General features: G+C 34.0%; 1 protein-coding gene and 1 long non-coding RNA gene across 2 annotated transcripts in view; one reads left to right on the top strand and one right to left on the bottom strand.

The window, feature by feature from the left end:
• The window catches only part of LOC126829407 (myotubularin-related protein 9), a 28,686-nt gene that overhangs the window by 212 nt on the left and 11,915 nt on the right, over positions 1–16,559 (top strand). Inside the window, exons 2-6 of the mRNA XM_050559258.2 lie at positions 1,914–2,097; positions 3,321–3,480; positions 4,369–4,520; positions 6,443–6,571; positions 16,254–16,410. Of these exons, the coding sequence (XP_050415215.1) occupies positions 1,951–2,097; positions 3,321–3,480; positions 4,369–4,520; positions 6,443–6,571; positions 16,254–16,410 (745 nt within the window). The 5' untranslated portion in view covers positions 1,914–1,950. The remainder of the gene's footprint in view (positions 1–1,913; positions 2,098–3,320; positions 3,481–4,368; positions 4,521–6,442; positions 6,572–16,253; positions 16,411–16,559) is intronic.
• LOC130013168 (uncharacterized) lies at positions 13,312–15,431 on the bottom strand. Its single transcript, XR_008788523.1, has 2 exons — positions 15,041–15,431; positions 13,312–14,400 (listed from the first exon to the last, which is right to left on the bottom strand). It is a non-coding gene; the product is annotated as an uncharacterized LOC130013168 (long non-coding RNA).

The raw sequence follows: 16,559 nt of genomic DNA, 5'->3' as shown, positions 1-16,559 counted from the left end.
TGATTGGTCTGTGTGTCACTGAATGATTGATTTTGAGTGTATAAGATTACCAAATAAAAACTGTCCTGCTTCTAGTTGTATGACAATAATTAATGGACATTGTCATAAACTTGTAGGGCTATGGATTTTATCAACCATGATGTTATTATAATATTATGAAAAATTTCTTTGACAGAAGTCGGCTCAAAGATTACATGTCATTTGGGACTCACGTCATTTGGGACTCGCGTCATTTGGGACTCAAAAAAATATGACCACGACATTTGGGACTCGGGTATATGACGTTTGGGACTTTGGTATAGGCCTACGTCGTTTGGGACTCGGGTATACGACGTTTGGGACTCGTATCGGGATAATTTATTAGAAATAAGCCAATTCAAAACACAAAAGAAAATATTTATTAACATGAAACACGTGGTTAGTAAAATGCTCAACCAAACAATAAAACATTAGTTGCACTTACGGTTCTTTGATAATCATCGATTCTCATAAAAGTTATATATTTATTTAAAACTAATAATATGCTGATGAATTTATTTGAAAATGACCTACACAAAAAAACAAAATAAATATTTACACGACATGCAATCTTTTTTACAAGCCCCTAGAAATTGTTAATGATAATCCGTGAGCTGCACGTTGACATGCTTGTCGTAGATGGCAATACCAATCGATAAATTAGTGCCTACAAGGCAAAGTTTTTTTGTGGAAAATATAAGAAATGGCAACGATCAAAGCGGGATAATTAAAGCTGATTAACTGATAATCCCGATGTTATTGCAGTATGTTCAAAGAAACCTAACGGTTCTTTGGTGGATGAGGAAAAACGTGAGTTGTCAATCACCGAGAATGGCGTCTGTGTGTTGATTGCAGTTATACCGTTTCACGAAAAAACATGAGCAGTAGTCGGTCAATCAAGCTCATTTACTATTTGATAAAAGAAAAACAACGAAGTATTACTAAATATACACAAATTTTCAACAATATATTATTGTCAAGTTTTATACTCGCAGATAAAACAAAACAAAGGAGAAGTTTTATACTCGCAGATAAAACAAAACAAAGGAGAACTAGCAGTGTTAATCGCGGTCTCAACAATCGCCGATCAACTAAATAAAACGAAAGACAACTAAGACAGCTGTTACTATACATGTATATCTCATAAATAAATAGTCCCAAATGTCGTTTGTGTTGAGTCCCAATTGACGCCAATCAAGTCCCAAATGTCGTCAACTGAGTCCCAAATGTCGTTTATGTTGAGTCCCAAATGACGTGAGTCCCAAATGACGTGATACCGGCTCAAACCGGTCTGCAGAGTATGTTCGATTTCGGCGAGATCTCGCACTTGCAATGAAAATGCTTACTAAATTCCAGCGTGCAACCTTTTAGTTCAAGTGGAACTGGAAGGAAATAACTCCATGCATGATAAAATAGACTATTTTTGCCACTGAAATTCGAAATGTATCAACCGCTGCACTTTTAGATGTACATTAGCCATACATGTACTACTTGATTGGGCCAGTTTTACTTGCTCACTGAGGCTAATTTGGGACTGCAAATGGTTGGCAAATTGTTTTTGATGACAAAAAGCTATGGCTCTATGCATTGATTTGTGATCAGTTAAATTCAACCACTGTAGAGATTCTCAGAATTAAAGGCACTGATTCCTGTGGCATTGCATTCCATAAGTAACCTTAAGTAAGCATCTTTAAACACCTTTGTAAAGATCAGACTGAGGTTCAAATAGGTCAGTCTCCCCCAATATAGAAAGTCAAAAGCTACTAACCTTCTTCTTGCCAACATCAGTCATACTCATAACCAGCCATCATAATCTATAACTCTTAAAATTATAAACTGTGGTTTGTGAAACAATTATTTTATGTATTTAATATTTCTTCTTGATATCTCTTCAGCTAAACTCATCCGGTGGTGCCATTATAAAATCAAAAGATGGAGTTTGCAGAGTTTATAAAAACTCCTATGGTTGATAACGTAACATTAAAGGAGAATTTTAAGAAACCAATTGAAGGCACTCTGTGTATCACAGGGCATCACCTTATAATTTCATCAAGAAATCAACCACATGATGAATTATGGGTAAATTATGTTTGAATCATGTTTAACTATTAAACAAAGGTACAGTTTATGTCAACATTCCTAATGATTCATTTTCTGTGCATGATCAGCTGATCCACGACAGATAAACTTACATATTTAATGAATTTAACACGTTCACCATTTAATTATTTTACAAAAATATGGATGAACGAGACATTGTTTACTATCATTCATAGAAATGATGTAGCAGTGTTTGCGACAGAGTATGGGACATAGAACCATATATGAATGTTTTAGGACAACTTAGATGTATACAAAAACAAAGTAAATGAATTAATATTGAATGTAAATGAAAAATAGATAAATTTCATTTCGTGTGGAATCCTATTCAGAATTTGGATTTGCCTAAGATCAACTATGGACAATGTAGGTCATTTTCTATTGCATGGTTTGCGATTGCTTGTCGGTGTTGAATTCTTGGAATATGTTAATTTTAGTCACCCATATACATGTATGGGGGACATTTACATGTATGCTCACATTTACTGTACTTGTACTCACACTTTTGTTGAATTTTCTATAAGTATTGGTGTCCTGTGTGCATAGCTCAATTATATAGTTTGGAATTACAGTGCAAAACAGAATATATTTTTGTTAGCTCGGGGATCATGTGGCTAAGTGGGTAAGACGCTGGCTCGCTAGCCTGGAGGTCGGGTGATTGATCCCTGCATTGGCCGAGAAAGTTCATCCAGATTTTCCGGCGTGGTTTCCACTTGTCAGTGATGCAGGACGAAGGGCCTGACAAGGACAGCTGTCTAGTCATTCGGATGAGACGAAAAACAGAGGTCCCGTGTACACATTGGCGTGCACGTAAAAGATTCCTTGGTAGTTGGAATTCGATATAAGAGTAGGGCGTAGCGACACTGCCCGGGCAAAATTTCCCTCATAGCACACTGTATGGCGTATGCCCGTCTTCATTAGCCCTGTTTAGAAGCAGAACAGTAGAACGTTAAACCCCATTTCATTTCATTTCATTTTTTGTTAGCTATGTCTTGCAATAAGCAACAGGGGAGGGCACTCTGTTAGTGGTACAGACTTAACCAATGGCTTGATATGGACCAAATTTAGGATATGAAACCCACAACTTGGTAAATAGTACAGCCCTTATGGTTAGGTGAGACATTAAACAAAATGAATGAAAATGAAATGATTGGGTCAATGAATTGAAATGGTTTTAATAATGAATATATTGTATGTTTCAGGTTCTGCATAGTCTAGTTGATAGTATAGAAAAGAAATTGAGTGGTTCGACAGGAACACTGACATTAAAATGTAAAAATTTTAAAGTTCTGCAACTTGCAATGCCGACAGTAGAAGACTGTTTAAACGTGGCATCTTCCATTGAACAATTATCTAATCTAGGTAAATAATGGTAATACAGTATTAACTGGGCTGGCAATGGTCTTGCGATCTTGCAGGAAAAAACAGATTCTGTCTCATTAAGCACCAACTAGGTCATTTTGGGACTAACACATACTTAAACTTTATTTCAATAATTCGCTTGTGTATAAAGGTCTTTAGCTGTGGGATGAAACTTGAGGACCTGGAGAAACTTCAGAACAGGCGACTTTACTCCTTGTCACATACAAGCGGTGAGTCGAAACTATGCCACTTGAGTCAGTGGTAGACCTTATGATCTCATCTTTGAGTGGCATTTAACGATTAAGGAACACATTTTTTTTATGTGGGATATCAATCACTGGTTTATTCTAAAAGCACAACGTTTTGACAAGTCTCCTCTTATTTTTATCAAGCACACGTTAAACAATTAGGCAGCCCAACCCCTCCACTCCTGAAGTGCTTACTATGGTAAAGTAAATGAAATGAAATGAAATGAAATGGAGTTTAACGTCCTATTGTTCTGCTCCTAACCTGGGCTAATGAAGACGGGCATACGCCATATCGAATTCCAACTGTCAAGGGATCTTTTACGTGCACGCCAATGTGTACACGGGACCTTGGTTTTTCGTCCCATCCGAACGACTAGACAGCTTTCCTTGTCAGCCCCTCCGTCCTGCATCACTGACAAGGGAGAACCACGCCGGAAAATCTGGATGAACTTTCTCGGCCAATGCAGGGATCGAACACCCGACCTCCAGGCTAGCAAGCTAGCATCTTACCCACTTAGCCACGTGATCCCCCTATGGTAAAGTAAGTTTCTGATTAGTTTGTTGGCTCTGCTGTTTTAGTCAACCCAAGATTTTGTCTTCTAGTTTCTCTGTTATTTTATATTACTCTCTTATCTTTCAGGAGACATTGCTTTAAAATATCCATTTTTCTATCAACCATCGTTTGAGATTTTAGAAGATGGTTGGCAGGCTTTTCAACCAGAGACTGAGTTTAGCCGTCATAAAGAATGTTCTGATGAATGGAGACTAAGTTATGTAAACAAAGATTATCAGGTAATTGATTATTTCACTGTAATGCATGGGGAGGTAAAGGAGATAACTAGAATGCTTTATTTGCCTATAGCATTGGGAATGTGCAGGACATCCAGACAATTGTTTGATTATTATTAAATTCATCACAAAAGGTTCAATAAAAGAGTTATATAGAATTCTAATAGTTGCATTACCTTTTCATGATAAAGCTTATAGTACAAATCAAGTGAGGCATAATCATTGAAAAAAGGTGCCTAACCATGGCTGTATTGTTCATGCCTTTATAAAGGTAATGTTTCTATAGCAAACATTTAAAAAAATACTGTGTCTTTAAAGATAAAGGGGTGTTGGGTGGCCTAATGTGTGCAAGCGAGTTATTGAACTATAGATGTACATATGTTAGTCTCAAAATAACTTAGTCATACTTGAGAAGACTTTCTACTCATTTTTCTGTTTTTAGTTAAAAATCAATTTTATATTGTAATATAAAATGAATCTATGTATACATTCTTGATGATCTTCAAACAATGTCTTCATTTCATTTCACATGTAGTGACCATGTACAAGATCTGGCTGAAAAGTTCTAAGCTTAAAAGATCAGTCGGGTTGAAACAATCTTTTACCACCAAGTACAATCATTGAATGAATCATAGACATAAAACAGCAACTGTAGTGTGATTATTGTCTTATTACCAGTAAGGCTGTGCAAAAATATCGATATAATCGATAATCGGTAGAAGTTATTTAGCGATACGATAATCGATATTGAAATTCAAATATCGATTATCGGTATATTTACCTTCTGACGGCAAGTTACGGTCACTTTCACATGACTGAACTTGCCGTAGTCTGGTATGCAGACGAATGAACGAATACACAACGTCAACACAACAACTATTTCCCCCCTCTGCTTACAAACTGGCACATTTTAAATATATATTATTGTAAAAAAACTAAACTTTAAGATTAAATACATTATTTTAATATTTTCGTTGTTTTTGTTGTTATTACTAGTTGAAACTAAAATAGGTCACGCACTTTGTGAACAATGACGATCGCACGTGATATAGTAAAATTAGAATTATCTCCCTTCTTTGCTCTTGATTGATTTGTAGAGAGATTGTCTGCTTTCACGATAAAACTAATTGTATTATTAATGATCAACTCAGCTTTTATTACTAACTCATGTCAGATACAGCCCATACAAAACACGTTTTTGACTTCCCGGGAAAATATCTATATCTCTCGTAATTTCTTGGAAGAATTCTACTTTGGTTTTCGTCAAAATTAACCAATCATAAAAATTCTACTTTGAAAGCCGGTAATTATTTTTTTATTGTCCAATCAATAGACGCCTTCTATTATATTTTATTCTATTATTAGTAACACTGTGTGATCGCCAGTAACTTGCAAAGAGAAACCATGTATTGTCTTTGTATTTATTGGAGATATTGGAATAAAAAAAAGGTTCAAATGAATCCAGAACAAAACTTAGAATAATACTTAAGTTAATCCTACATTTAGCAACTAATTATTTTACATTAATTGATTTTTTTACGTACATCGGCACAGTAATAGACTAGGATAATAACACTACTGTAACTCGATCAACACAAATGACAGGTCGGTAAAGTTCGGTTTTTCTGGAAGAATGATAATCGATTATTATTATGTAGGAAAATAAATGGAAACCATTGACTTTGTATAGGTCTTTGACATATAGGCTTAGAATTTTTCAGCCAGCCCTTGTAAATTGTATTTGTTCAAGCTGACTGTCTGGCAATAGAATAAGCAGACTGTGTCTGTGTTGGTCCATATCGGTATTACTGTATGATAAGTGGCTTTAACTTTGTTGTCAATGAGTATAGTCTGATAAATCTTATACCAAGTTATAGGAAAACTGAGCCATAGTACATAATGTGTTTTTTTAATTTTATTTTTAGGTTTGTTCTTCATATCCTAGTGTTGTTATTGTACCCAAATCTGTAGAAGATGAATTGATAGTTAGAGTTGCAAAGTTTCGACAGAATGGTCGTTTTCCGGTGCTAAGTTACTTCCACAGACATAATAAGGTAGGTTCTGTTTGCAGCTTTCTCTGTAGTAGTATTGGGATTATAGTAAAGCTTGACATCTGACTGGCTTCAGTCTGGAATTACTATGCCATTAACTCTGTTAGTTTACATAATATAATAGGTGGAGATGGTAAAAAAATCGCTGATTTTCTTCAGCACTTGCAATGGAGATGTATTACCTAATGATAGCTTTGCAAAAAGTCATGATAAACAATCCTGTAGAATCAACTTATAAGATAAGTCTAATGCCACATGGGGTGTTCCCACTTACCCGGCAGGCTTTGATGTCAAATTTTGCCGCTAATCCAGAGTTAATCCTAGAACAATGGTGTTATAAACTATAGTCCATATCTTTTTTAAGACTAAAACTGTATTGATTTTAACAAATTTAACTTTTATTAAATAACATTAAATAGCTTACACATATAAAAATATATTGATTTTAACAAATTTAATATTTATTAAATAACATTAAATAATTTACACATATAAAAATGCATTACAATTTACACATTTAACTTTTATTAAATAGCATTATATAATTTATAAATAAATGCCTTACAACATAACAATCATTTTACAGCCCCACTAAATAGGAAATATTTGTTCCATACCGATTTACACTTAAAGAGCCATTTAATAACTGTGTTTTCAAATGTTCAATTCTTGTATCAAGTTGTCGATATTTCTTAACTCAAAGCCTATTTATATTAATATAGTGAATTGAATTCATAACGCCGGCATGAACTGTGTTCAAAATGTCATTAATTAGTTGGTTAATAAATTTTATTAAGAGGGATTAAGAGCTCATTAACGCTGAACACTAGTGAACAGTTCTTGAGTGACTACTTTTAAACAGACTATAGTTTTAAGATCAATCAAAGGATTAACAGTCTGCCGGCTAAGTGGGAACACACCTGCCACATAGCCTCTATCTTTAATTCAGACCATCATTGTGTATGTTGTCTACCATGTGTTATGACCTGGTTACTTTCAATACAAAAGGATCTGTGATCTAGTCTACTTCATCAATTTTCTTAAGATGATAATTGGTGGTAATTATGAGTAGAGGGGCCTTCTATAGTCTAAATTAACTAGACCATTTCTACTATAATATATGGCTTTCAAAAATATCAAGTTTATTTTATTCTGACGGATGCTGATGTAAAAATGCTTTTTGAGGTGGCAAACATTTTATGAACTTTTGTTGAAAGTTTACAAACTATAACTGTTTTTGAAAAAGATTGTAGTAGAAATCAGGCACATTCTCAGTATCCACAGTGGTATTGTTTTGTTTTACTCCACAAACCACCGAGTCCATCCATAGGGTTTTCACAAATTCAAATTTTCTGCCCTTGATCGTAGTTTACATACCAGTCTTAACGTCATTCTTTACACTCACCACAATAATCTTAGTGGCAATAAAATGCGAGTTACTTCCCTTTTCCCACTCAATTGGTCAAAAGAAATAGTATCAAAGGTGGATAATTTGACTGCGTCTCACCCGTGGATGGACCCAGAGGTTAGTGGAGTAAAATAATACAAGATGGTAGCTACTTCTAACAACCGAGAAGCATTGTGTACCTTTAACATCCCCGGATGTAAGTGATATGTTGCCATGTTTTCTCATAATTGAAATAAAGTGTATATTGTTAGCATGGGTATAAACGGAGGTTAATATCTTTCTGTTTAGACAATTAACATCTGTTATATATAAAAACCATAAAACACGATGCTACATGTTTATATATATAAAATAATACTGTTACTTACATAACATATACATGTACACACAAAAACATTAGACAATACAACACTATTCAAATTGTTAATTGGAAATAGTAATTTCTTAAAATGAGTAATTGCCGATAACGAAACCTGCGATTACCCTTAATTTGCCTTTTGCAATTTGGTAGATTTCATAGATTATAGCAAGATGCTGGTCGAGCTGTAGTCTGTCTTGACAATTGTGTTATTATCTTAACTTCATTCACATAGACACCAAACATAAATCAAACATAATTCTCATTTTCACATTTTACTGAGATGAAACAGCAATAGCATGTCCTGAGCTGAAGAGAAAGAAGGAGGTGTTAGAAGCTTGGTATGGCTGTGGCCATGGAGATATCCTATAAAAACTGAACGAACAGTTAATATCTATAATATCCATAGTGTATTATTACCGATAACATGTCATTGCTTCTGTCTTGTAGATCCACTATCGTAACTATCAAATAGTATTCACTATGGGCACAAGTTTTCTCACATTTCAAATACATACACTCAATTTAAATCAGTCAGAGTTTGTACTACCGGTAACAACATGACAATATCTCCACTTTTAACTCCATAATGTGATAGTTTTAATTTGTTATTGTTGTATGAGCGATATACACACTTCTGTTCATATGTAGTAATACTGCTAATAGTAATTCCTAATACAAACTTTGTTCTCATTTCCTGGTTGATCAGATCTTCCAACCCTTTTACAGTCATATCCTTCTTTACACATAAACTTGTATCATCGTCTTCAGAAATACCAATCCTGTAAACACACATATACTATTACATAAACAAGATATATCTACTACATCACCATTTTTCAGAAGCAGTGGTAAGAAGCATTACCAGCTCATTTACTATTGCTACAAATAGATATGAATTATGTTCCGTTGTTTTAATTATCTATGCAAAATTTGCTTGCCAATGTCTTGATTGTTACATGCACATGATATTTCTGTACTTGACAAGGAGAATCGTACACCAATGTAAATAGCTGACCATAATTGCTGTCAGATGAAGCAGTAGTTATGTAATGCTTGTTAACATTACTTTACGAATGTGTTAGAATTTTGTGAGTTAGTGTTAAAGCATGATGAAGGCATTTATTTATGTTTTGTTTTTAATACTTGTAAATGCTAATTACTAAATGTTACCCTTTAAACATTGATTATACATCTGACTTATTTGTCTTGATCATGCTGTCCGGGCAAAATTTCCCGGACACGGTTGGTGTCATCCCATCTTCATTATCCCAGTTCTAGCAAATAAGTAGAACAGCAAATCCCACTTCATTTCTTGTCTTAATCATACTGAATATCTAATCTGAACCGAGATATTAGCTTTTGAATTTTAGGCCTAGCCTCGATCATCATCATTAATGTCGGTACAATAAAAAAAACAAAGTCTCGATTATCCATTTTTGTTTAAGCGCATTAGGAAAAGGTAGATCTTTTAAGGATGAATGGACATTTTCAGATATACAGATATTCTTTAAAAACAAATACACTGTGTAATTTAATGTTACTAAGTTGAAAAAGCTTTCAAAAAATGGGCTTCTGCAAAGCAAAGAAGAATTTTGTAAATTGTAATATCATATGTATATTGTATGTACTTATATAAAAAGAAAAAATACTGAAAAAATCTAATAGATATTTATTCTTTATTTTGGCGTAGAAAATATATGGCTGATAAATTAAAATGAAAAATTGGCGGAAAAAAAATGAAACCCAGAGTGAGCACTGATATCTATTATACAAACACCTACCTGGAATCATGTATAGTTAGTGTGATTTTATCATCATCTTTATTTATTTCTTTATCTGATGGTTTTCTTGGTTTACTTTTTACCAGATCAGTTTGTTCTAGTTGCTGAAAATAAGTCTTTTCGTTGTTAGTTAGGTCTTTAGTTTTGTTGTTTCGAGGAACTGCCTTTCTGTTAGGTAAATCTATGGTCTTTATGTTAGGTATATCTGTGTTCTTCATGATTCGTAAATCTGTGGTTGTCGTATTAGGTACATGTAGGTCTGTGGGCTTGTTAGGCAGGTCTGTGGACTTGTTAGGTAGGTCTGTGGGCTTGTTAGAAAAGTCTTTGACCTTAATGTTAGGTAGGTCTGTGGCCTTATTAGGTAGATCTGTGGTCTTCATGTTAGGTAGGTCTGTGGCCTTGTTAAGTAGGTGTGTGGGTTTGTTTTTAGGTAGGTCTGTGGGCTTGTTTTTAGGTAGGTCTGTGGCCTTTATGTTAGGTAGGTCTGTGGGCTTATTTTTAGGTAGGTCAGTGGACCTGTTTTTAGATAGATCTTTGGCCTTGGTTTTAGGTAGGTCGATGGACTTGTTAGGTTCGATGGTCGACATGTTAGGTATGTCTGTGGCCTTGATATTAGATCGGTCGGTGGCCTTGATCTTAGGTAGGTCGGTGACCGTATTAGGAAGATCTGTGACCTTGATGTTAGGTACATGTAGGTCTGTGGCCTTGTTAGGTAGGTTGGTAGCCTTGTTAGGAAGATTGGTGGCCTTGTTAGGCACATGTAGGTCTGTGGACTTGATGTTAGGTAGATCAGTGGCCTTTGCAAGAGCATTAAAAATAAAAACATTAAATATTTTGAAGTGATATTGCCCGATACTACTTGATGTTTGAAATTACAAGCTGCTAAAAAGTGATCTCATTAATGGTCTTGTTAAGTTTTTCAGCCTTAGTCATGTGATAAACTGCCTTCCTAGCAGACACAATTAGATGTGGGTCTGACAATGTCATGTTTTTCTCAGATTGTGATATCTCAATGATAATATAATTTAAAGATTACAGCAGAAATATAAAATATATATCTATTTACACTTGAATATATATTTGGAAAGTCTATGGAATATAATAATACCTGAAGTTGATCAAGGGCTTCAGTGTGGCGGGTTTCCTTTAAACAAGTTAAAAACAGAGACAAAGCTTTAGATCCGGACCATCTTAACCTCTCAATAATCTTTATCATTCCTTCCTTATTGCCCTTAGCTTCGACCACTTTCCGTAAAGCTTCCATGTCATCTGCAGTTAATATGTTATATTGATGAAGATGTGAAATAAGATCCTCAGCTTGAATATTTTGTATTAAATATAAATAGTTATTCTGTAATATGCTGTAATCACTGGCTGGCATGAGACTACGATCCATGTTTACAACACATAGTTATAGATAGTGCAGGAAAACTGTACAACAAAACACAAACAGAATAGATATACAGATATGAAGCTCTATAAAATACTTGTTACCAGAGAAGGAGGTATACATTTGAAACAAACCAACAGAAGTAAAGTTTCTTCAGCCTCGGTATTTTTTAATCAAATGTAAAAATCTGTACACACTTGGCAAACAGGATGTTAATTATAAGAAAATACTATAGTACAATAATAGCTTACCAGTATATTGATTAATATAAAGGTAACTTGAGATTGTTGAATTAAACCAGATAATCCATAGATTTATCGCAGCTTATTATAATACCCACCATAAAAGGCTATTTAAAGAATGAGCTGGTGAACTCATACAAGTTAAGATGGCAGATAAACACTATAATGTAAACTTCAAATTGCAATAACTTACGTTATTATTTCTCCATAGGAATAATATAATTTTCAATGAGAGTAGTTGTGATTGTGCATAGATGTAAAATCTATTTGAATATTTAACCCTGGGCCTGGTTCCTAGAAAATTCTTAAAGTTCTCAAGACCATTCTTATGTAAGCACAAGACAAGTATAAGTCTAAGCACATTGTGACTTGTAAAGTTTACCATAAACTGAGACTACGATGCTCTTTAACGTCATAAAAACAACTTTGGTATGCGAATTACGTCATAAATTTGTTGTCTGCTTCATTGACTTCATATATATATATGGTTGATTTAGATGCATTTGACATGTCCCCTATACACATATAAAATGTGCCACAAGATAAAAAACGAGACACATACAAACTAACTGAATAATTGTGAGAGCGTCTGATCTTAAAGTAGCCTGTGTGTTTGTAGCTTATTGTTTACTAATTGGCAAATAAATAAAATGGTATCAGGGTAGAAGCGAAATTTTCTATAGCATTCTTAATTTCTTCTGGAGAATGATTTTCTCTGTCTTGTAATTGTCTCTTTGGTATCAAAAGGTGTCGAATAACTCTACGGTCAGCAATCTTTTAGAAGCAGAAGCAGACTTAAGGTTGGTAAGCAAGCCGTATACCTTGCTTGGGACTTGTGCTTAGATTGACTATGTTTAAGAACGAAGTTGTGCTTAAGTCTTTTCTTGGAACGCATGATAACGTTCTTCTGCTTACAATGAAGTCTACTTAAAATCTTAGTACAAGAACGTTCTTAAGAATTTTCTGGGAACACAAAATAAGGTAAGTTTACTTAAATGCAAAGTCTACTTAAAATCTAAGCACAGGAACGTGCTTAAGAATTTTCTATGAATCAGGCCCTGGAATATTGTCCCTTTAATGAATAAAATATTTTAATGATAAACAATGGCCCAAGACAAAAATTAAATCTGATTCTGATGAACAGTTTTAAAAGATTTGTTGTTTGTAATTTGAGATTTTTTCCTTCTTAATGTCTTTGCTTCTATGAATGACACCATTGGTATTACCTGTCAGTGACAGGCTGTCACAACATACATGTATTTATTTAGTCTTGTACAGTATGGTACTTGCTGATTAACAAGGAGGTCCTGGGTTGGTACCCAATCTGGTTTCCTCCTTGTTAGTGGTGCTGTATGTATCGTCTGGCAAGGAAAAAGCATCTAGTTGTTTGGATGGGATGGAAAACTTAGGTTCACCTGTGTACTTGACTACGTGTGCACGTAAAAGAACCCTAGTTGCAATTCGGCAAGAGTAGGCAAAATTTTCTGAATATATATTACGTTCTAGCCGTTCTTGCTATAATAGTTCAAAAATAGATAATGTAAAATAAATATATTGAAAATTACGTTTAAATTACTTTATTCTGAGTGACATTATCATTGTTTGAAGATTTGACATAGATTGTTTTATTGTAGCAACGTTACACGAGAGACTCAGCCTCGCTTCTCCATTTCTAAATTAAATTCTTAAATGGTTTTCGTATTTCAGTTCGTTTACATCTGCTCCATCCAATGGTATAGAGAGTTGATTTTATCCCCCAATAACACATTCTAGAGTAGATATTGCTTGTGTGATAAATTTCTTATTCTCCTAGGAGGTATCGCTTTACATGAATTTTATTGGTCAATTAAAAAGGGTGGAAATGGTTGGGTGATAAATAAAATCATCTACTCACCTTTTTTGACATCAACAAATATCAACACTTGTCGATAAAAAAAAAAACCTCGGCAAGGCCATGTTCTTTTTACATTATTGACTTGAGTTGATATTTTTTGATATCAAAAAAGACTCGTAGGAGATTCTTTATATAGGCTTAAGCTTGTCATGTGAATAAATGTCTGAATGATAACATTTGATGCCGAAATAGCTCTTACATAATGCAGCCTGCTATAGTTTATAAACAATATTCAAATTATATACACAGCACTTCATAATCCATTTTCATTTCATTTGAAAACGTTAATATTGTCAAACTTCTCAAGATACGCATTTTGTTAAAAAGATATTTCTAAAGTTAGTGATTCTGTTTTGCAAATATTGTCTGAAGTTATGCAGAACAATATGGCTGTATATTTCCAAAGGTTTGGCCCCTTTAAAGGAAAAGTTCACCCAAACAGATTATTTTGGTTATCAAGTTTAATCATTTGGTTGCTTTTTATATTGTGGAGAAGAGTTTCTTCCCTTTTATTTTTAGCAACTCTTTCAACTTTTTTATTTGTTCCTCTTTTCGTAAATCATTCTCCTTTAGTTGCTTTACATCATTCATCCCTTTTATTTTTAGCAACTCGACTTCATCTTGCAACTTTTTTATTTGTTCCTCTTCTCGTAAATCATTCTCCTTTAGTTGCTTTACATCATTCATCACAATGTTTAGTAACTGGTATTGAATATTGTTATTCAGGTCTTCATTGTTGTTATCTATGCCTGTTGCCTTAAAAAGGAAAAAAGTAAAAATATTCCAATTGTTTGTCCATAGTTACTTTCCTGTTTACATTGTTTTTTAGTTGACATTTAACATAAATTGAGAGGGGGGTGGGGTTGGGTGGCCGAATGGTTTAACATGTGGGCTTTAGATCATAAGGTCTGTCATTGAGTCAAGTACTATGGGTTTTCTCAGGTTCCTCCTGCTTTTCCCCCACTGCTACCCCCCCCCCCCGACTTAACACTTATAGGTGAGGTATGTAGCACTGCCTTGTTTATATCATCTGCTATTCACCACCATCTTTGTAAATAATGAACAGAATTGAACTTTGTACTGATACTCCTCTTTCACAATATTGTAGTCCTTAAAAGATTTAAGATCCTTCAAATTATGCTGAGTTTTAGGAGCTTTGATTAACTGTTTGGATGACTCACCACCAGGGAGGTACAGCAAGGAATTGTTTGGATGAGAAATTGCCTGATTCCAAGAAGTAGACTGTTGTTTTAAACCAAAACTTGTAAACTGTCCGATTAAGATATCCTTTTTTTTTTGTTGATAATATTTTATGTAAATTATATTTGACGATACTTTGAACACCAGGAAAGAAAGGAAAATGATGAATGTCAAATTTAATAAAAGCATTATCTACCTGCAGTTTTTGTACAGCATGGGTGTAACCAGCTGTCTGTAAGCTTGTTATAAAACCAGATAAAGCATTATATCCAGACCAGTTTAATATTTCAATAAGCTTTTTCATTCCTGCTGTGTGTCCTTTATTTACTTCCTCATTCTCTAAAACTACCATATCGTCAGTGGATATTAGATTTATTTGATGAAGATAAGGAATAAGATACCTTGCCTCGACATTCTGTATCAAAAAAACATAGTTTTCTTGTAATATACGGTAGTCTTTGTCTGGCATTCGCCCTCTTTCCATATCCAGTTCACACAATGGTGTATTATTCTGAACTAAGTTTTTTCTCCAATAATTTTATGGTTATACCCGATACCTTATCTTAAACTTATCTATATACATATTACAAAACATAACATTTGAGATATATTTATAGCTTTACCTTATTTACATAAGAAAGGGGATGTCCCACATATATTTGTAGATTTATGTTTTTGATATGAGATAAGATTAAAGGGGATGTCCCACATATGTGTAGATTTATCTTTTTGAAATAAGATTAAAGATTAAAGGAGCTGTTCTGGATATATTTTAGTGAAAGACTGTCAAAATTCTGAGTCACTCATCATTATTTTTATATGCCCACATAGAAATATGGTTATATGTTGCCTTAGCCTCAGTCTCTTTGTCAATCCGTCAATCAGTCCGTCCATCATCCACAATTTCTTGTGAACAATCTACAGACTACATTTGTTATCTGATGTTGTTTATATTAGTGAGACGAAGAAGCCCCATTAATTTCAACAATTTCCGTTAATTACTTCTAGAGTTATGGTCCCTGTTTCACTTTGTAGAACCTTGTGAACACACTAGAGATTAAAGTTATCACTGATCTTTATTTAATTTACATGCATTATTTAAATTCGTAAAACGAAGCAGCCTAAAGAATTTCAGTAATTTCTGTTAAACCCTTCTATAGTTATGGCCCTTGTTTCACTTTGTTTCACAAGAGTTAACATTCTTCTGTATGAAATTGATATCAGTGTCTTGTAAACTCTCCCATTATCTACAAAACAATAAATGCGCGATAACTGCTCTGATGATTTCAGTTGGCGTATGTTTCGTTGCCTGGCAACCCATCTTTTACAGAGCTGATGTCCCTTGTAAACATTCTAAAGGACAGTGTATTTTAGATTACTTTTATTTGTATTTTGTTTTGTTATTTTAGACTGCATTAATGAGAAGTAGTCAGCCATTAACCGGTTCTAACAGTAATCGTTGTAAAGAAGATGAGAGATTAGTTAATTCTATATTAGTACAAGGTCGTAGAGGTTATATTGTAGATACCAGAGCTCAAAGTGTTGCAAAAATGGCACAGGCGAAAGGTGAGTGTCAGACTCGGTGATAAGAATTAATTTTTAATGCTGTATTTGTCAGGACAAAGTATTTGACATAAATTTTGAAACTTTATTGGATTGGATTGTTATTATTTTATTTTATTGAATTTTGGAGTTGTACACCTTGTTTTATGCTT

The sequence above is a fragment of the Patella vulgata genome, chromosome 1, assembly GCF_932274485.2.
Source record: "Patella vulgata chromosome 1, xgPatVulg1.2, whole genome shotgun sequence".
In the NCBI taxonomy this organism is placed as follows: Eukaryota; Metazoa; Mollusca; class Gastropoda; family Patellidae; genus Patella; species Patella vulgata.
This window is presented reverse-complemented; position numbering and strand designations above follow the sequence as displayed.